A 22,601-nucleotide genomic window follows, 5' to 3' on the forward strand; every position below is an offset into this window, starting at 1 on the left:
AGAGAGGAAGAACCAAGAAACACATCGGCCCTGGGAAAGGCAAACAGCATCCTAGCAATTAACTCTGTTCTCCTTTGATCTGCAGTTATCCCTAGATCTCTACTACACTGAAGACGAAATCTACGAGCTTTCTTATGCCCGGGAACCCAGGAACCACAAAGCCCCAGTGAGTTTTTCATATTAAGACTCCCATGTGTAACAGGTGCTTTACAAGCCTCTCATCAAGGTCATCCATCTTGGAATGGACTTTAGTTCAGGTTAAAAAGCATATTATGTTTTTACTATGTGCCCAACATTGTGCTAGGAATAAGAAAAGCTTCAGCATATGTATTAGGAATAGTTCCTGACCATAAGGAGTTTGTACACAACTCGAGGGGATAAGACTAATATGTGAACAGTAAATAACTACATGCCATGAGTGTCAGAAGGAGTGGGGGAATCAGCCAGCGGTTTACTAGTTAGAGAAGGGATATAGCATGGTGGGCTGGAGTGACCTCTGCCTCCTATTAATTATAAAGTGTCCTCAAGGCAGTTGTTTCTCTTCATGATTTGTTGATGATAATGATATGTCTATTAATCAGGTGCTCAGCTTCAGAAGACTTTCAACTTGGTAGACAGAAAGCCCCCACATCTTGTACTCACGTGGGCCAGAAAGAGCAGTCTGCTGGGTGTTTTGACCTCTTACGATGGGAAGTCCTGTGCACAGTCCTGGCTGCACAGTAGGGGCTTCACAGGTTATCTGGCCCTGGCTTCCTACAGGCAGGTGAAATAATTTCAGCCTTCCTTCTGAAGAACCAATAATTCCCACAGTCTCCTGGGCAGCTCCCCAGCTCCAAAGCAAGTGGTACTCAAGGGTAGAGAGTTGCCTGTACATGAGAAATTCAGCTTATCTGTTCAGATGGCTAAATTTCATTGTTTCTATACAGAAAGACCAAGTTCTAGCATACTAGTGTAACCAAAGATGTTTACTGAACATATTCGGCAGGTTTCAGGGTGTTGGAGGGCATTCCAACAAAAGGGGGACCTTCTTTCATTTTTTGAAGAGATTTTAATTTGGGCCAAGTCTCAGATACTTAGGAATGGATTCCATCTCAGCTTGTCTAGGCCTCACTTCTTGTTTTTTTTTTCTTGCATGTCTTCCTGCCTTTTAGCTATTTTTCTCCTCATCCTTGTCTCTACTAAATAGTAAGTAGAGAACAGAGAGGAAAAATTTTTTTTAATGTTACTGGAGTGTACCTGCTGTTCAGGTGTACAGCAAAGTGATTCAGTTATACGTATACATATATTCATTCTTTTTCAGATTCTTTTCTCATATAGGTTATCACAGAATATTGAGTAAAGTTTCCTGTGCTATACAGTAGGTCCTTGTTGGTTATCTGTTTTATATATAGTAGTGTGTGTTATGTTAATCCCAAATTCCTGATTTATCCCTCCCCCCAACATTTCCCCTTTGGCAACCATAAGTTTGTTTTTGATATCTGTAAGTCTGTTTCTGTTTTGTAAATCATGTCATTTGTATCATTTTTAAAATTAGATTCCACATATGAGTGATATATGATATTTGTCTGACTTACTTAGTATGATAATCTCTAGGTCTATCCACGTTGTTGCAAAGGGCATTATTTCATTCTTTTTTATGGCTAATATTCCATCATATATATGTACATCTTCTTTATCCTTTCCTCTGTCAATGGACATTTAGGTTGCTTCCATGTCCTGGCTATTGTAAATAGTGCTGCAGTGAACACTGGAGTGCATGTATCTTTTCGAATTATGGTTTTCTCCAGATATATGCCCAGGAGTGGGATTGCTGGATCATATGGTAGCTCTATTTTTAGTTTTTAACTGTTCTCCATAGTGGTTGTACCAATTTACATTCCCACCAACAGTGTAGGAGGGTTCCCTTTTCTCCACACCCTCTCCAGCATTTATTGTTTGTAGACATTTTGATGATGGCCATTCTGACCAGTGTGAGGTGATACCTCATGGTGGTTTTGATTTGCATTTCTCTGATAATTAGTGATGCTGACCATCTTTTCATGTGAATTTTGGCCATCTGTATGTCTTCGGAGAAATGTCTATTTAGATCTTCTGCCCATTTTTTGATTGGGTCATTTGTGGCTTTGTTTGATATAGAGCTGCATGAGTTGTTTATTTTGGAGATTAATCCTTTGTCAGCCACTTCATTTGCAAATATTTTCTCCCATTCTGTGGGCTGTGTTTTTGTTTTTTATGGTTTCCTTTGCTGTGCAAAAGCCTTTAAGTTTAATTAGGTCCCAGTTGTTTATTTTTTTTAATTTTCATTACTCTAGGAGGTGGATCAAAAAAGATCTTGCTGCGATTTATGTCAAAGAGTGTTCTGCCTATGTTTCCTTCTAAGAGTTTTATAGTGTCCAGCCTTACATTTAGATCTTGATCTGTTTTGAGTTTATTTTTGTGTATGGTATTAGAGAATGTTCTAATTTCATTCTCTTACACATAGCTGTCCAGTTTTCCCAGCACCACTTATTGAAGAGACTGTCTTTCCTCCACTGTATATTCTTGTCTCCTTTATCATAGATTAATTGACCATAGGTGTGTAGGTTTATTTCTGGGTTTTCTATCCTGTTCCATTGATCTATATTTCTGTTTTTGCACCAATACCATACTGTTTTGATTACTGTAGCTTTGTAGTATAGTCTGAAGTCAGGGGGCCTGATTCCTCCAGCTCCATTTTTCTTTCTCAGGATTGCTTTGGCTATTTGAGGTCTTCTGTGTTTCCATATAAATTTTAAAATTTTTTGTTCTAGTTCTGTGAAAAATGCCATTGGTAATTTGATAGGGATTACATTGAACCTGTAGATTACTCTGGGTGGTATAGTCATTTTGACAATATTTATTCTTCCAATCCAAGAACATGGTATATCTTTCCATCTGTTTGTGTCATCCTCAGTTGCTTTCACCAGTGTCTTACAGTTTTCGGAGTACAGGTCTTTTGTCTCCTTAGGTAGGTTTATTCCTAGGTATTCTTTTGATTCAATGGTAAATTAGGTTGTCTCCTTTATTTCTCATTCTGATCTTTCATTGTTAGTGTGTAGGAATGCAAGAGATTTCTGTGTATTAATTTTGTATCCTGAAACTACCAAATGCACTGATGAGATCTAGTTTTCTGGTAGAATCTTTAGGATGTTCTGTGTATAGTATCATGTCATCTGCAAACAGTGATAGTTTTACTTCTTTTCCAATTTGGATTCCTTTTATTTTTCTTCTCTGAGTCCCATGGCTAGAACTTCCAAAACTATGTTGAATAAAACTGGAGACAGTGGACATCCTTGTCTTGTTCCTGATCTTAGAGGGAATGCTTTCAGCTTTTCACCATTGAGAATGGTGTTAGCTGTGGGTTTGTCATATATGGCCTTTATTATGTTGAGGTAGGTCCCCTCTATGCCCACTTTCTGGAGAGTTTTTATCATAAATGGGTGTTGAATTTTGTCGACAGCTTTCTCTGCATCTATTGAGAAGACCATATGGTTTTTCTCCTTTAATTTGTTAATATGGTGTATCACATCAATTGATTTGTGTATATTGAAGAACCCTTGCATTCCTGGGATAAACCCCTCTTGATCATGGTTTATGATCCTTTTAATGTGCTGTTGGATTCTGTTTGCTAGTATTTTCTTGAGGATTTTTGCATGTATATTCATCAGTGATATTGGTCTATAATTTTTTTGTAGTATCTTTGTCTGGTTTTGGTATCAGGGTGATGGTTGCCTCCTAGAATGAGCTTGGGAGTGTTCCTTCCACTGCAATATTTTGGAGGAGTTTGAGAAGGACAGGTGTTAACTCTTTTGTTTTTTTTTTTTGTTTGTTTGATAGAATTCACCTGTGAAGCCATCCGGTCCTGGACTTTTGTTTGTTGGAAGTTTTTAAATCACTGTTTCAATTTCAGTACTTGAGATTGGTCTGTTCATATTTTCTATTTCTTCCTGGTTCAGTCTTGGAAGCTTGTATCTTTCTAAGAATTTGTCCATTTCTTCTAGGTTGTCCATTTTATTGGCACAGAGTTGTTTGTAGTAGTCTGTATTTCTGTGGTGTCAGTTGCAACTTCTTTTTCATTTCTAATTTTATTGATTTGAGCCCTCTCCCTCTTTTTCTTGATGAGTCTGGCTAAAGGTTTATCAATTTTATCTATCTTTTCAAAGAACCAGCTTTTAGTTTCATTGATCTTTGCTATTGTTTTCTTCATCTCTATTTCATTTATTTCTGCTCTCATCTTTATGATTTCTCTCCTTCTACTAACTGGGTTTTGTTTGTTCCTCTTTCTGTAGTTGCTTTAGAGAAAGAAAATTTAAATGATCTACTTTACTCTTTGTCGCTAGCTTCAACAAAAGCTTTAAGAGAGGAAAGTGAAACTCCAGGCATATTGAAAATTTTAAATTATCTTAGATGGAGACAATGTGAGGAGCTCTTTGTAAACTGTAAAGCACAACACTTGTGTTAGCCAAGGTTACTGTTCTAGATTTCAGTTACGTGCGGGCCCTCTGCTCCTTGCCACTGCACATAGTTGAGGGTTGTCCACAGCTGCAGCTACCAGGTAATGGGAAAGGAAGGAGCTTAAGGTTATAGCATTGCATTATAGTCATGGGGATTTCTCTGAATATTTCATTTTTATAGTCATGGGGATTTCTCTGAATATTTCATTTTAGCCACTAACACCTTCAAAGCCACCAGTAGTTGTAGACTGGGCCTCTGGAGTATCTCCCAAACCTGATCCAAAGACCATAAGCAAACACGTCCAGAGGATGGTGGATGTAAGTACAGCTGTGTTTGCACAGATGAAAAGCAAGGCATTGCCTGGCTTAGTGTTGTGTGTGGGGAGAGGGGAGCACAGTGGTAGAAACACAAAGGTAAGAAACTTGAAACTCGTTCCTATGTGAGCACAGGGAACCAGTTACTTCTCATATTGTGGCTGCAGAACAGTTCAGAAGTTACATTTTGCCAACACACTTTGGCCTCTTCTGGGGGGAGGTGTACCTCTTAAAGGCCTAGCAAGAGATCATATATTTAAAGGTTGTCAGTTGATTTGGGGGCAGAGGTTGGAAAAGATTTGAGTGTAAGTAAGGGTGATGAGAATCTAAAACTGAAAAGTGTGACACTGCTTGATTCAATTCACTGTGCTAAATGCTGAGGAGGGGTACATACCTTCATATTTTTACATTTACCCTGTGGACCATTCCAGTGTAACAAGAAAAGAACGAGCCAGCAAGTGACAGAACAATTGGTAGAGGATTAAGAGGGGGTAGGGAGCACTTCCGACTGGGCTGTTAGTAGAAGCTACACAGAGAAGGGGCAGTCTGAGCTGTGCAGTGAAGAAAGGGCAGAGTGAAGGGGGAACATCCCTCAGTGCAGTGAGCTAGGAGTACAGAGCAGCTGGGGTGAGGGCATATTGACATGCTAATGGAATTGAAAGCATCTGGCCACCCTCCAGATACTGGTACCTGCAGAGACCTGGGATGTGACCCACTGAATCTCAGCAGCAGCTTAAGGAGCAGGTTTCCTTGTTCCTCTCACTCAGACTGAGGTGTTCTGGCCCCTTTGTCATTTGGCTATGATTGGTTTCTCGGTTTCTCTTTCGTAATCACCAAAGAAACTCCTTTTTCACAGTCTGTATTCAAGAACTATGATCATGACCAGGATGGATACATTTCCCAGGAAGAATTTGAAAAGATTGCTGCAAGTTTTCCATTTTCCTTCTGTGTGATGGACAAAGACAGGTGAGGGTTTGTGTATGGGAATATGTGGCTGTGAACCTGTTGGTAAGAACGCTTTATGGGTGTGTCACTAGAAGAATTTGTAAACTCAGATGTGTTGCTGATGTGGTCACTTAATCTCAGTGCTAAGAGAGCCATTATCAAGCAGATGCCTGTCCGGCTTCACCATGAAAAATGCATGTTTTAAATGCAAAGACTCCATAATTCTGCCAGTTTAGGAATAGTCTAGTCAACTGTAAGTAAGAAAAAGTTTAGTCTTCCTTCTTGCTTTGTCCTTACAGATTATGAGGAACAACTAATATTTACTAATATTTTACATATTTACTTTTCTCAAGAAGTTGGTTCTCTGTGTGAAACCAAATGTTTGGTTGGTAGGTTACAGTTATATAGTAGGTGCTGTCTAAAGTCAGAAACCTCAGCGTAAGATATTTCCCTATACCCACATTTCCATCACTTCTTTTTCAAGTCTTGTGGATAGTGGTTAAATTAGTTAGGAAAACCTGGTTTAGCCGAAGAGTGACTCTGTGGAAATGAGTAATGCCATCTCACCTCCTTACACATGCTACCCAGACATCCTTATTAAAAGGAGGGTTCATGGAAGTAAGTGTCAGGTAATACATACTGTACTACCCCTCAAGGATACAAAGAGAGTGAGTTTCTAAGGCTATAAGCTGCCTTGCTACCCAGCCCCGCTCACATCCTTCTCTCTCATTTGCGGGCAGGGAAGGTCTCATCAGCAGAGAAGAGATCACTGCCTACTTCATGAGGGCCAGCTCCATCTACTCCAAGCTGGGCTTGGGCTTTCCTCACAACTTCCAAGAGACAACCTACCTGAAGCCCACTTTCTGTGACAACTGTGCTGGATTTGTGAGTTGTTCTCAGAGTGCTTTGGGGTTGAACGTGGGGAGGGGTATGAGACAGTTTAAAGTGATTAAGCCAGGTACAGACCTCATGCAGCTTTATCAACTCTTCCTGCCTAGAGCCAAAGCAAACACACACCTACAATAACCTCGTCCTCAAATGCATGGGTTTTACTTGCACTCATCTTTTCCCATTTCTTCCCGATTTATTTTCTCCTCTGGTAGAAAGGCCTGGGATAAATGGTGAGGAAATGTTGAATTTGGGATATACTTTTAAAGTATTATATCCATATGCTGTTAGAAAAGAGAAATATGAGACATCCTCACCCCTTCAAAAGGAACTGCCTTTTAAGAAGTCACTTGGGCTCTGCCCCTCCCCTGTCCCACCCCGACCAACAGTTTCTTCCTAAACTCAGTTCATGACCCCAGGATTCTGTATACTTGCTCTTTAGTTTGGAGTCTCAAGAAGCCTATTTGTCCTGTGATTCATCCACTTCAGGCCTGGGTCATAAGTCCACTGTAGTAAGCTTCTTGAGAACATTTACCTCTGATCAGCACAAACTTTTCCTGTTTTCAGTTTAAGGCCAGGAGGGATTAAGACACATGAGAGATAAATGAGGTTTCCTTCCCACTTGAGGTAGAGTAGAATGAGGGAAAACAAAGAATGGATGTCTAGCCTCCTACCAGGTAGATGAAGGACCTGTGGTGCATTCTAACTGTCTCTTCTTTGTCCCACAGCTCTGGGGAGTGATCAAACAAGGGTATCGGTGTAAAGGTAAGGCCCAGCTTTGTCCAGTAGAAGAGAGGAATCTGGGTGACTAGTTATGCAGCTCATTACAAGAGCCTCACTTTGTTTTGTTTGCCCTGGAAATAGGGATGACTGGTAGATTTTGCTCTCATATGGTCATGGGTCCCCAAAGACAGGCACAGAATCACTTCTGAAACAAAAGATAAGTGATTACCAAAGGCCCTTGTCAGCTTTCCTTTCATCAGTAGATATCCCAGGATAATTGTCCTTCCTTATGACTAGAAAAGTTCAGGAGTAAAGGAGAAAAGACCTTTTACTGCAAGGAAGAAAGAATAAAACCTAACAGCTGGGAGCCTCCAGAGGGTCTCCTTAGAGTAGGCAGTATGTGCAGGATGACCAAGAAAAACGCCACTTCTGATTCCCAGACTCATAAGGGCTGTGACAAGGTTGTGAGATCCAGGGTTGACCCAGTGAGAAGAATGCTAAGTTCAATAGAAGTGTTAAGTGTCCTAGCTCCAGAAGACAGGACAGGCATGTGTGACGAGAGCACTGCATGCATGTGGTTTTGAGACCCTGGAGGAGAAAGTGAAAGAAAGACTTCCTGATCAGGGTGTCTTGTCCACAGACTGCGGGATGAACTGCCACAAACAATGCAAAGACCTGGTTGTGTTCGAGTGCAAGAAGCGAGCCAAGAACTCAACAGCTCCCACAGAGAACAGCACCTCTGTGGGGCCAACGTCCAACCTTTGCTCGTTGGGAGCCAAAGATCTGCACCATGGTAAGCAAGCACTGGGAATGTTCATCTTGGGAAGTGAAGGTAGAAGAATACGGTTTTCGGGGAGGAAAGATTACCTTTATCCTTCCTACTTGTAATAAAAACCACCACAAACATGCCTGTATATTATGTACCCTGTATTTTAAGAGTTCCATTTCACCTGTGGACACCACAATTCTGTCACACACAATGCAGACTTTCTTGGGAGAAAAGTGGCAGAGAGCACCATGAAGGTCTGCAGCCTCAGAGTGAAGCCTGGAAAGGGGCTGCACCTAGAGGTTTCTCTTCTCCAGACCATCTCTCCCCAGTCCCCAGAGCTTTGCCCAATAGTGACAAGAGGAGGACTGCCAGGAAGTAGACTAATAGGTAGGTTAAACATAGGTGTATCATGGGCAACAAATGAAAATTGCTGTAGAAGTGCTATTCGGCAAGGTCTGCTTGTAGTGGAAAAAACGACTACTGGTTATCACTGTTATCTATTAAATGGTAAATATAAACCCTAGACATACAGAAAGCCTGGGACGGAATCTTAGGTGGGCTACCTTTTGGGGAGCAAAAGGAAGCAAGCAAATAGAAAAAAGCAACAAAACAGGAGCCTTTAAGGATGGCCTTTCCTCAGGGTGGATGCAGCCTGACACCAGCAGCCATAGCTTGGCCAGCAAGGCCCCTGGATTTCAGCCCCGTTACCCCCTAAACTGCCTGCTTGAAAATGAGTCCACTTTGGGCCTATGGAACTCCTGTACCAATAAGAAAAGTCTCATTTGAAACTAATGTGTCATTTGAAACTAATGTGTCAATATTGAGTCTCTGCTCTTCTGAGCCAAAGTACTAACATGTCACGTACCTTCCTACAGCACCAGAGGAAGGACCTTTCACATTCCCTAATGGGGAGGCTGTGGAACACAATGAGGAAAGTAAGGATCGGACCATCATGCTCATGGGAGTGTCCTCACAGAAGATTTCTGTTCGGTTGAAGAGGACTGTTGCCCACAAGGCCACCCAGACCGAAGCACTGTCTTGGCTTGGCAGTGAGGGCCCTTCCAGTCACTTTGTGCTAGCTTCCCCAAGGAAGACGGCCCAGGATACTCTGTATGTACTTCCCAGCACTACATCTCCATGCCCCAGCCCAGTCTTGGTCAGAAAGCGGGCTTTTGTCAAGTGGGAGAATAAAGAATCCCTCATAAAATCAAAGGAGGAGCTCCGTCACCTCAGACTCCCAACCTACCAAGAGCTGGAACAGGTACCCTCTTTTCCTTTTTTTCAGACTCTGAGAAAAGTGGGGCTAAACCAGGGAAGAACATGTAAACTGAAGATTCAGACCAGGTTGATTATTAGAAAGATAAAGGGGAAAAAAAAGGATTCTGCTTTGTCTCAAAGAAACCAGTGGGGGCCCTGGTTCACATTATGTAACTAGGACAGGATAGACAGGGCTCCTATTGCCATAAAGGTACAATCTCAATCTCAAAGTGTTGGTACCAGGGCCCAAACCTCTGTTCACAGTAGGCTCCTTGAGAAAAAACACTTTCTTACTGTGGTAACACCACACCCTTTTTCTAGACTTAAAAGCAAGTTGCCTAAATCCTCCCTCCCTAGAGGTCTTTGGGGGCCTTCATGGTTGCCTGGACATCTTCCTAAAAGGAGGTGATCACCGTGCTAGCAAAAAAAAGGAAGGGAGTATTTAGCTCACTGCAGAAAAAGCCTCCTTCTTAATACAGAATGAGGGAACTCTTCTCTAACACATCAGGGGGTGTGCTGATTTTACATACACACACACAGCTAAATCAACAGTAGTTGGAAAATGCACCATTGATTATAATCTATAGCAATATAATGTAGTAAATGGTAACAGTTGTGGTAGCAGAATTGCTTTTTATCTGTTAGGCTCACAATGTCCTAATCATAAGTTATCTAATGGAGGTATCAGAAAAGACAAAATAAGGTTTACCAAGAAGACTATGATGCCAAGGTTTGATGAGAAGGGGAATAATAAGGTTAAGAATAGAAAAAAAGAAAGTAGGAGCTAGGACAACTGGGGACAACAGGCAGTTGTCCAAATACTCAATTCCATAGGGTCATCACTAATTACTTCTTTTTGTTTAGAGTACAAAGCTCAGGGTGAGAGCTGGTTTAGACAGACCTCTTGTCATGGGACAGTAGTTTCTTACCAAAGATAGGGTAAGGCCTGTCTGCGTTTTTTCCCCAAAACATCATTTGGAGGCCTATCGATCAGTACAAACACAAAACCAACATCTAGCTGGCTAGAATTCCTTACATAAGTCTACACACTACATACATAGTAAAACTGCCCAAGAGGTTCTCAGGATTCCCTACCTGGTCCTCCTCAGTGTTGCACCTTCCCTGTCAGACCCCCAGGAATTGAAGAAACAAGTTAGATAATGTATGTGAAACTCCTGGTTTGGTGCCTAGAACAAAAACATAATATTAGGAAGAATGCTTGAGAAAAGAACAGATTTTTTGGATTAAAAGTAGTCACTCAGACTATTTTAAGACATGCTTTAAGAATCAATCAGAACATCTTCCGATGCAGGTGACACAAAGCCCTCTCTAGGGGTAGAAGCAGCCAGAATCAACTTTCAAGAACAATGAAAGAAACCTTGAAAAGTGAACGTGATAGAGTAGAAAGAACTTTGGTCTTGGGGACAAAGATCTGTGCTTCTAGCCCCAGATATTTCTTACTCCTGCTGATAAACTCTGTGACCTGTTTGGTCCTCTGTAAAATATAGTCCATGCGCTCTACAGCTTGCTTCAGATCCTGACATTTGCTGCAAGAAGTGGGTGGTAGAAAGATTTCAGGTGACTGAGTTAGTTAGGTCCAGTATTCATTCCTACACCAGTAATAACAGAGCTGGTAAACCCTCTTTACTTTTATCCTTGTCATTGGGACCTAAGGACCAGAATTCACTATGCATGTTTTAGAGTATTTAAAATAATATGTAATATTCATATTATAATTAATAAATATTATACATTATTTTAAGTATGTGTATACCTCTAAGCCACCACAGGACAAAAGAAAACGCAAAGCCTCTTGGGTTCAAATCCCCAGTCTGATACTATATCCACCTCTATTAATCATGTAACACAGTACCTGGCACATAGCAAATACTCAATATTACACAGTAGCTACCAGACAGCTATCTAGGTAACTTATGTTGAGAAACAACTCATGTATCCCAAATTACCCCCCCATATTTTGATCAGCTTGATCAAAGTCTTGAAGGCCAGTAATATCAGCATCACAGTGGCATGTGTTGCTCCTTTTTTCTCTCTCCTTTTATTTACAGCTAAACTGGACATTCATAAACAAACAAAAGTGACTCTACACCTTACACCAGACCACCCAGTAGATTTCTACCCACCTGTTCTTCAGAGAAGAGAATAGCTTCACAGGACCTCAGAGAGGTCCTGTGAAGCCAAGGGAGTTGGTGAGCCTGCCCCACGTCAACTTGCTGCTATCAGACTGGAAATAAATAAAATAGAGACCAGAAAAAAAAATAGAAAGGACAAAAAAGATAAAATCGATTGTGAATAATCACTTAACAGTAACTGCCCCTAAAACGGCCAGTTGCGCCACAGCAAACCAAAGCTTCATGTACACTGACAAAAGATAGATAAACAAAATGGACAAACCTTTATTCACACTAAGAAAAAAGAGGGACTTCCCTGGTGGTCCAGTGGTAAAGAATCTGCCTTCCAATGCACGGGACGCAGGTTCAGTCCCTGGTCGGGGAACTAAGATTCCCACAGGCCGTGGGGCAACTAAGCCCACGTGCTCTGGAGCCCATGCGCTGCAATGAAAGGTCCCACATGCCGCAACGAAGATCCCGCATGTTGCAACTAAGACCTGACACAGCCAGAAAGAGAGGGAGAGGGAGAGAAAGAAAGGAAGGGAGGGAGAAGGCTCAAATATGTAAAATTAAAATGACAAAAGGAGATATTACAAGTGTTACTACACAAATACATAGGACCATAAGAGACTATTATGAGTAATTATATGCCAACAAACTAGATAACCTAGAAGAAATGAATAAGTTTACAGAAATACACAACCAAACAACTGTATCAAGAAAAAAACAAAATCTGAACAGACCAATAACAAAGTCTTTGAATCAGTAATCAAAATCCTCCCAACACAGAAAACCCCAGGATCAGATGGCTTCACTGGCAAATTCTACCCAATACTCAAAGAATTAAACACCAGTCCTTCTTAAAACCTTCCAAAAAATAGAGGGAATATTTGCAAACTCATTCTGCGAGGGCAGTTTTACCCTGATACTGAAGCCAGATAAGGAAACTACAAGAAAACCAAACTACAGACCAGTATCACTGATGACTATACATGCAAAAATTCTCAACAAAATATTAGCATACTGAACTCAAGAACACATCAAAAAGATTTTATACACCATGAAAAGCAGGGTTTATCCCTAGCATGCAAAGACAGTTCAACATAGGCAAATCAATAAATGTAATCATCACATTAGTAAAATGAAAGATAAAAATCATGTGGTCATCTCAACAGATGCAGAAAAACATCTGACAAAATTTCATGATAAAAACCCTGCTCAGACTGGATAAAATGAATATACCTCAACATAATAAGGGCCATATATGACAAACTCACAGCTAACATTATACTCAATGGAGAAAATTTCAAAGCTTTTCCACCAAGATCAAGAACACTCTCACCACTAAGTGCCCATCAATAGATGAACGGATAAAGATATGGTATGGATTTAGTGGTATATATATACAATGCAATACTACTCAGCCATAAAAAAGAGTGAAATAATGCCACTTGCAGCAACATGGAGGGACCTAGAGTTTATCATACTAAGTGAAGTCAGTCAGAAAAATACCATATAATATCACTTACATGTGGAATCTAAAATATGACCTAAAGTACTGACAGTCTCAGCTACAGCGATTAGGCAAGACAAGAAAGTAAAAAAGCATCCAAATCAGGAAAGATGTAGCAAAACTGTTACTGTTTGCAGATGATGAGTCTATATATAGAAAAACCTGAAGATTAAGCAAAAAAAAAAAACTGTTGAAACTAATAAACATTTTCTGTTAAACTGCAGTATACAAAGTCAACTTATAGAATCAGTTGCATTTGTATATACACTAAGGACAAAACATCTGAAAAAGAAATCTTTCCCATTCACAACAGCATCAGAAACAATAAAATAGGAATAAATTTAATCAAGGAAATGAAAGATTTCTACAATGAAAACTACAAGACTTTGCAGAAAGACATCCTGTGTTCATGGATCAGAAGAATTAAGATTGCTAAAATGTCTGGCAGAAGACCTGAATTCTTTCCTTCCAAAGGAGACATACAGATGGCCAAAAGGCTCATGAAAAGATGCTCATCATCACTAATTATTAGAGAAATGAAAATCAGAACTACAATGAGGTACCACCTCACACTGGTCAGAATGGTCATCATTAAAAAGTCTACAAATAATAAACACTGGAGAGGGTGTGGAGAAAAGGGAACCCTCCTACACTGTTGGTGGGAATGTAAATTGGTGCAGCCACTATGGAAAACAGTATGGAGGTTCCTTAAAAAACTAAAAGTAGAACTACCATGTGATCCAGCAATCCCATTCCTGGGCATATATCTGGACAAAACTTAATTCAAAAAGATACATGAACCCCACTGTTCACAGCAGCACTATTTACAACAGCCAAGACACAGAAGCAACCTAAGTGCCCATCAACAGATGAATGGATAAAGATATAGTATGGATTTAGTGGTATATTTATATACACTGCAATACTCAGCCATAAAAAAGAATGAAATAATGCCACATGCAGCAACATGGATGGACCCAGAGATTATCATACTAAGTGAAGTCAGTCAGAAAAATACTGTATGATATCACTTACCGTATGTGGAATCTAAACTATGACCTAAATGAACTTATCCATGAAACAGAAACAGACTCACAGACACAGAGAACAGACTTGTGGTTGCCAAGGGGGAGGGGGTGGGGGAGGGGTTGATTGGGAATTTGGGATTAGCAGATGCAAACTATTAACATACAGAATGGATAAACAACAAGGTCTTACTGTATAGCACAGAGAACTATATTCAATATCCTGTGATAAACCATAATGGAAAAGAATATGAAAAAAGAATATGTATATGTGTATAACTGAATTACTTTGCTGTATAGCAGAAACTAACACAACATTGTAAATCAACTAGACTTCAACAAAATAAATTTTTTTAAAAGACTTAAAATATCCATACTATCCAAAGCAATCTATAGCTTCAATGCAATCCTCATCAAAATACCAATGGAATTCTTTACAGAAATAGAAAAAAAAAGTCCTAAAATTTATATGGAACCACAAAAGATCCTGAATAACCAAAGTAATCCTGATGCAAGAGCACAAAGCTGGAGGTACCACACTTAATTTCAAATTATACTACAAAGCTACAGTAATAAAAACAGTATGGTACTGGCACAAAAACAGACACATAAACCAATGGAACAGAAAAGAGCCCAGAATTAAACCCCTGCATATACAGTCAGCTAATATATTCAACAAGGGAGCCCAGAGCACCCAAGCAGAAAGGAAAGTCTCTTCACAAATGCTGTTGGGAAAACTGGATAAGCACATGCAGAGCAACGAAATTCGACCCCCATCTTACACAACTGATAAAAATTCACTCAAAATGGATCAAAGAGGTAAACATGAGGCCTGATACTATGAAACTCCTTGAGAAAAACGAAGGAAGAAGCTCCTTGTCACTGGTCTTTGGCAATAAATTTTTGGATACGACACCAAAAGCAAAAAATCATCAAATGGGACTACATTAACTAAAAAGCTTTTGCACAGCAAGGAAACCATCAACAAAATGAAAAGGCAATCAACTGAATGGGGGAAGATATTTGCAAATGATATATCTGGTAAGGAGTTATTTAAAATATGTAAAGAACTCATACAACTCAATAACAACAGAATCTGATTACAAAACAGAAGAACTATATAGACTTTTTTCCCAAAGGAAACATACAAATGGCTGACAGGTAATGAAAAGATGCTCCACATCACCCATCATCAGAGAAGTGCAATTCAAAACCACAATGAGATATCATCTCACACCTATTAGGATGGCTATCATCAAGAACACAAGATAACAAGGGAACCCTCGTGCACTGCTGGGGGGAATGAAAATTGGTGCAGCCAATATGGAAAACACTATGGAGATTTCTCAAAAGACTGAAAAAAACTACTATATGATCCAGCAATTCCACTCCTGGGTATATATCCAAAGAAAATGAAAACACTTAATTCAAAAAGATACACACACCCCAATGTTCTTATTTACAATAGCCAAGATATAGAAGCAACTATAAGATATAGATATAGAAGCAACTTAAGATATAGATAAGACATAGAAGCAACTTAAGTGTCCATCAACAGATGAATTGATAAAGAAGACGTATAGATATAGAAGCAACTTAAGTGTCCATCAACAGATGAATTGATAAAGACGACGTATAGATATAGATATAGAAGCAACTTAAGTGTCCATCAACAGATGAATTGATAAAGATGTATGTATATATATATGCATATACATACATGCAATGGAATATTACTCAGCCATAAACAAAGAATGAAATTCTGCCACTTGCAACACTGGAAATCAACAGCTGCCTCTATAACTAAGTCACTGCAAATTAAATAAATCCCAGTTTACAGGGATGGGATAAAATTCTTATCTTTCTCAAGAGTCTGTTAGTTTTCAATGACTTGGAGGAGAAAATATGTAATACGATTATGTATGTAATATTGCACGTGAACTATAATACCACATATTAGAGAATTCCAAGTCACTGCTTTCATACCTCAGACCTGACCAAGACTATTTCTGCCAAGTTTAGGTCTGTTACACAACATTCAAAGATTTTCTCATTATTCATCTATTGCCCAGGAATGGTTTATTCTGCCTGCTAGCTACTCTATCTTTGATGTAACAAAACGAATTGTTGTTTACACATGCTCATTTGATATTTAATGTGTTATTTTTTATTCAGGGCAAAATACGTGCCTTGAAAACACTTTTGAACTCTCAGCCACACTGAATAGATGCCAATCAAGTGTAGTACTCCCAGTACTGTAACTGATTTGCCACTCATTGCTGCTTTATTAACATACCTCATTCTTTTTTTTTTTTTAAGGAAATAAACACCCTGAAAGCAGATAATAATGCTCTAAAGATCCAACTGAAATATGCACAGAAGAAGATAGAAACCCTCCAGCTTGCAAGAAGCAATCATGTCTTGGCTCAGATGGAGCAGGGTGACTGTTCTTAGCCCAGAAACTCAAGCAGCACAAACTGCAGAGTGTATCAGAGATCTCATTTCCTAAACCTCTTAACACAAAGACCTGGGAAACCTTAGACTGACTGGCTTTCAAAAGGGTACTTTAAAGAAGGAAAGCTGGTTACTCTTTTGTTACTTAAAAGATTCCAACTGTGCGGTATGGTTTTCTCTTCCAGCCAGTTGAATCAAAGGGAGGAAAGCTGAAGAATGCAAAGTATTTGCCATTCATACCAGAATTCCGCCCCCCCCACCCCACCCCCCCGACTAATATCAAAAGCATGATAAAAAACATGAATATAGCTTTCTGACAAGATAGCTTCTATGTGGCCTGCCCAGCTGCTTCTTCCTTAGAACTAAAATCCCTGGAAAATGAATTTGTTTCCTTCCCGTTTTTTCCTGAGGCATTTATTTTGTTCCATCCAAAGCTTGCTTATAGTGGAAAAATACTCACATTCCAAAAGTAGAATCGCTTCCTCTATATTTCAGCATTCTTTACAAATCTGGTTCCCACTTCACTACCTCAGATCTAATCAATTTGCCTTTTCCCCTTCTTCCTCACTACGTTCTTACACACATGAGGATATCTACCTAGAAGAGAACTTCTAGAGATGTAGCCATAAATTTGGGGAGAGCAGGAAGGGACTATTAAACAACATGACATCATCCAATTACAGGTCAACTCATAGTTTTAGTCTGAGTCATAAAAGAAGTAGCCAAGTTAAGTACCTGGAAATGTGGCTATTAGCACCTCACACATGGCTGGCTAATTAGCTGAAACAAACATAACGCAAACATGATGTTTGTCCCTTATATAATCTACACTGGATAGAATGAAGAATTTATGGCTTTTTAAAAATGTTTAACTCTCACATGCCATCCTATTTTTTTTTTCTTGAAGTTTCTGAACTGAATTTGTGCTTGTACTGTCTTCACTATTAATACTATTTAGAAGTAAGCTAATTGGATCAGAGGCTTCAATAACAGCTGACAGCATGTACATATGTACATATTATGTATATACAACATCAGTCATGCATGTGGCTTGGAATTCTGTTTCTTCCTTAGTAAAATGTGAGTTAAACGACTTTTGGTCATGTACACAAATTCACGAAGTTCAGTTTGTTACAAGATCAAGAAATTGCTCAGAATGTAAATTGTACTGTTTGGCAAAATCACAAGAGTCCTGTGAGTCTTCTGTTAATGAAGGTTAATGATAAATGGGCTCATTTAATTATCTGGGCAACTATTCACAAACTTCTTTGTCAGACTCTTTATTTCTCTAAAAAAAATTCATATGATCATTTTCTTTTGGTGGGGAGAACTTACCTTCCATGCTTGGAAAGCCTGACACCAAGCTGACTTAAAGTTCATACACAAGTTGACCAAATGCCAAGCATATAATCTCAGCAACCAAAAGTTCCAAACCTAAAGCCAACAACACCAAGTCTTAATCAGAAACAAATTATATATATAGTATAAGCTTCCTTGGAGAATTCATATCATTTAAGAAGTTTCTTTGATGAAAGACCAGTTCCCATTTGCATACCTCCTTGTACTGAACTGAGCTTTAGTGAAAAAGCTAGTGACTAGCTTTCAGTTAGTGTTTTAAGGAATCACTTTACACACAAATCTACCTTTTTCTAAATCCAAACTCAGAAATCCCCATGGCAGGGCTGCTTAGGTCCACCACTTGGTATATAATCCTATAAGAAGTACTTTGCTACTTACTTACCTTATGTGGAACAAACATGAGTTTATAATCATCCTTAAAATTCACATTCTTCACCTATTCTTTTCCTCTGACCAAAGACAGTACAATGCAATTTCTTTAAGCATAGTTATGAAACACAATTAAATTTTTTTCATTCTTCTTACCCAGGATGCAAAATACAGAGCCCAGGTTAGTTTCTATGTAAATAATTTGTGATCTAGAGGAATTCAAAAGGTCAGAGTCTCCTTAATTAGTCAAATTAACATGGCTAGAAAGTCTCAAGCATTCCAGAATTTATCACTGAAATGGATCAGAAGCAGTAGTTTCACCACAAGTCTTTACAGTCCAGCAAGGGCCAAATTAGTGTATAAATTAATATTATTTGCTCTGAACTACATGGGATTAACGAAATCTACAGAAATAATATGAAACAAACTTTTTGTTCGTCAAGCCTAGGATACAAATTTGTGTCTTGTATCAACTTGAAATAAGTTTGGGCATATATTTATCTGCTGAAACAAGGACAAATCTTGTTAACAACAGTATCATTTCTTATTTTCTTTGGTAATTGATTTGCTGTTTTACTGGCCAAATGTGAATTTCTGTTTAAAGATGTATAATGTAAAAGAACTGCAAGGAAAAAACAAATGTACAGATTGTAAAGGTGGGTTTTTTTTGATACCTAATGTAAGTTTTCTTTGTGTAATATTTGTATGATAAAAGACATTAGGATCCCTACGGCATAGATGTCCTGTGTTTCTTCTAGTTCATGAACATATAGAAGCCTCACCTGAATTTTTACTATAATCGACAGCTGAGACCACTCCCTACTTCTGTTAACCAAACCAAACTGAGTCTTCCTGAAAGGAAAAGCAAAGCAACTAATTACTCAGTATACATTTTTCTAAATCTTTCTATAACATGAAGTAGTAACATATAGAAATATTCAACCTTTTCCCATCTTATTGCATAATGACTTACAGTGATCCCCAAATATTATATCTAAAAATACTTAACACTGAAGGAGACAAATCTGAGGTTGTCATTCCTGTGGCTTTCAGCTTTAATTCCAGTTCTATCTAAGAAAACAAGCAAGTAAAGAAGAGAAGCTTTGAAACTATGGATGGAATTGGTAGAGGATGGTTCAATCTAGTGGACAGATCACCCAGAGCAATTCATTTATGCTCACGATTATCTAGAGTGATTAGAGATAGCTGTGATTTTTCCTTAATGATCAGCCAACTTTTGTTTAACTAGACCAATGAAGGGGGGTGGGGGGAGGGGAGAACAGGGACATATTCCAATCACTCAAATTCCATGGTGGAATGTATTCTGGTACACTTGGATGTGGTATATTTATCATTTTGGCATTTCATAGTCCTTCATAAAAACAATGAAGTCACACTGACAACTTGGCCCTAGAAGAGAGATTAAACTACCTACCCTCTCCTCCACCCACAATTCCCACTCCAAATCTCTCTACCCTGTGCCCCTTACAAGGTATAGATTGTATCATTCCTCAGAACATTCTCCATCACAAATATTTTGGGAGTTATCATACCTTCTTTTGACACACATAAAGGTAATTAAATGTTTTTTGGTTTAAAATGTTTTTTTTCTGTTTAGTGAGGCAAGATTTCCCTGATCTACAGAACACAAGGGAACAGGTTAAAAGGAAATACTTCATCTCTTCTTTTACCGAGAGCTTATGTGTAATGTTGTGGTAATTATGTATGGATGGACAAATCCAGGTAAGAGGTCAGTTACTTCTTTAATCCAGAAACTCCCAGTAAGATCATGTCTATAGGTGCTATTAGATACCACAGGATAGACCAAGGCAGGGAGAAGAAAAAAGGGCAGGGAAAATGAGGTAGTAGGAAAAAATAAAATTAAGAACTAGGCAAAAAAGAATGATGAAGAGGTGGCACAGAAGAAGGTGTTAGATTTTAGGAAGCAGTGAAGTGCCATTCATCATACTCTGCATTTGTATTGCATTCAATTTATAAAAGCATTTTCACATTATGGCCTTTCACATTAAGGCCCCAAATTGCCTTATTGCTTAGCAAACTTTTCTATGAAAGAAATTTTTACTGAGAGAAGATTTTCATGAAAATCCTACCTCACAGGAAAGAATAAGATATTAGGTTCTAGACCACTCAGCTTTTCATTCAAGTGAAGTTTATAGGAATGTGTAAATAAGAGTGGTTCCGGCTCCAACAAGGTTCCAGGAGCAAGTGCTAAACTTGGATAAAATTTACAGTGAGTAGCAGATAACCCAACAGCACTCCTATGAAGGTACAAAGAAATCTTACAGAAATTAATAAACTAATGTTTCTACCATTATTAGCCATAAACCTTTAGTAATAAATGAAGCTGAAAGTAGTTGTAAACCCATCCTGTATCAGCAACTAAAGCTCCTGAAAAGAAATGAAGCAGAAATGTAAAGGTTTTAAATGAACAGTTTAAGTAATAACTTTTTTGAAATATTTTACTCCAGTGGTCTTTGCATATATATTTTTTAAAATTATTTATTTTTCAGAGTTCATAGCTACTGATAAAAGTGTTTCCTAATATGGAAAGGCTTTTCTTCAACTATCACAAATGAAATTAAGTCTCTTCATTACATGTAAAATTTTTTTAAAATCTAAGCTTAAGAATAACCAAAAAATTTATGTTTTCCTATCCTGAACAAATTTCCTCGAAGGGTTAGCTTGAAAAATACATGGCCAAGACTGCGGTGTACACAATATGTGAAGGTTTAACGTTATTTTAGATTTCTCCACAGGGTTTACTGTAAAACAAAACAACAAGAATAACACTGCCAAATATCAAATACCATTTGTCCACAGGTACTCAGCCTTCTATCTGTTGAGTTGGTTAGACCACAGAAAGTTGTTATGCATAAGAGTTGACCAGGAGCCTACAGATTTTAAAGTGGGGTTGAAAACATTTATGTGACTATCTTTTTCTCTCTCTACACTAAGAGAAAAATGCATTACTTGGGCCACCTCTTAAACCATTCACAACAGGCCTTTATAAATTCTCAACAAATTGGACTTGTACTTAGGTCTTTATAAAACAACCTGAGAAGGCACAAGTATCACATTCCTTATTTGACAAATGAGGACAAATTAATCCTTGAGAGCTATGGCCATTTCAACCCACAGCACCCCTGGACTAGTGCCATGATGTGAATTCACAACTCCTGATTCCCAAGCCTTCGACTGCTCCAACCACCAAACCACATTTAATCATTCCCCAACCCTTTGTTTCCCAAATCTAGCTGAGACTCAGAATTACCACGGGATACCCTGGCCCTACCTCTGATCTACTGAAACTGGATATGAGTGTCCTAATCCTGTGGAGCACAGTGCAGCCTGCCTTTTAATATTCGGAGACCTAAAGTGATGGCACAAATGATGAAGAAACCAATTTACAGAAATATTTTTCACACCACCATGTAAAATTAGTACATGTCTTTGTCCCTTTAGAGTAATTCTGACCTCAGTCTTTAATTCTGCTGTCAAACAAAACCATATAGATTTCAAATCCAGTTGGAAAATAAATATGCATAGCAACAACCAGACTTCAGCTTCAATTAATGGAATTTTAACACAAACCTGGCCAGAGGAATTGCTCATATAAAAGAAAGAAAAAGTCAAGAAATCTTCCTCTTGAACACAACTATCAATCAGTCCCTTTCCCTATTTTGTAAAGTAGGATTAACAAACACAAAACACAGCCACAGGAATACAGATGAGGCAATAGTCTATATTCCTTTCCACTACAAGTGGGGTCATTTATATGTTTCAGACCTGAATAAAATACAGGTAACAATCTAAATTCAATCATGACAATAAAATACTTTCTATTTTCCAAGTTTGATGGTAATAATATATTTACACTTTTAAAAATAATTTTTGCTCATTTTTTTGTTTTTTAAAAAGACATAACATGCTCAAGAGTACACAGAACACAGAAAAAATCATCACTTTGTCTAAGAGATCAAATAGTAGTATAAAACAATGCTCTTTACATACTAAACCCAATTCAAGAATGATATCATCAGGGAATCTAACATGGTGTTTACTTCAAAGATGACATTCAAGTAGTTATTTAGAACACTATGCCTAATGTATCTATTAAGTAAGCCTGCTATCTAAGTGCTGTAGCTTTTAATATCTTCTATATCCACCACCACCTCCTCCATATGGATCTCCATAACCTCTTCCTCCATAGCCCCCTCTTCCTCCATAGCCCCCTCTTCCACCATAATCTCCCCTGCCTTGGAAACCTCCTCCTCTACCACCCCCTCCTCCACCTCCACCCCACCCCCATTCTCACCTGAGGCATTTAATCTATGTTCTATCTCTATGGATTTGCCTATT

At 38.6% G+C, this 22,601-nt stretch overlaps 2 protein-coding genes across 4 annotated transcripts in view; one reads left to right on the forward strand and one right to left on the reverse strand.

Moving 5' to 3' along the window:
- Nucleotides 1–18,951, forward strand: part of RASGRP1 (RAS guanyl releasing protein 1) — an 81,391-nt gene extending 62,440 nt beyond the window's left edge. For 2 of the 3 annotated variants that reach the window (XM_024732516.1, XM_024732517.1), the window contains exons 10-18: nt 86–166; nt 4,686–4,790; nt 5,644–5,753; nt 6,473–6,617; nt 7,349–7,385; nt 7,984–8,136; nt 8,329–8,499; nt 8,988–9,373; nt 16,359–18,951. In XM_024732516.1, coding sequence (XP_024588284.1) covers nt 86–166; nt 4,686–4,790; nt 5,644–5,753; nt 6,473–6,617; nt 7,349–7,385; nt 7,984–8,136; nt 8,329–8,499; nt 8,988–9,373; nt 16,359–16,493 — 1,323 coding nt within the window. In that variant the 3' untranslated portion in view covers nt 16,494–18,951. The remainder of the gene's footprint in view (nt 1–85; nt 167–4,685; nt 4,791–5,643; nt 5,754–6,472; nt 6,618–7,348; nt 7,386–7,983; nt 8,137–8,328; nt 8,500–8,987; nt 9,374–16,358) is intronic. The other variant, XM_024732518.1, reaches the window with a different exon arrangement.
- A 3,013-nt stretch (nt 18,952–21,964) lies between these two features.
- The window catches only part of FAM98B (family with sequence similarity 98 member B), a 33,932-nt gene continuing 33,295 nt past the window's right edge, over nt 21,965–22,601 (reverse strand). Inside the window, 1 exon segment of the mRNA XM_024732336.1 lies at nt 21,965–22,560. Coding sequence (XP_024588104.1) covers nt 22,389–22,560 — 172 coding nt within the window. The 3' untranslated portion in view covers nt 21,965–22,388.

The sequence above is a fragment of the Neophocaena asiaeorientalis genome, unplaced genomic scaffold (assembly GCF_003031525.2).
Source record: "Neophocaena asiaeorientalis asiaeorientalis breed wild unplaced genomic scaffold, Neophocaena_asiaeorientalis_V1.1 scaffold119, whole genome shotgun sequence".
NCBI lineage: Eukaryota > Metazoa > Chordata > Mammalia > Artiodactyla > Phocoenidae > Neophocaena > Neophocaena asiaeorientalis.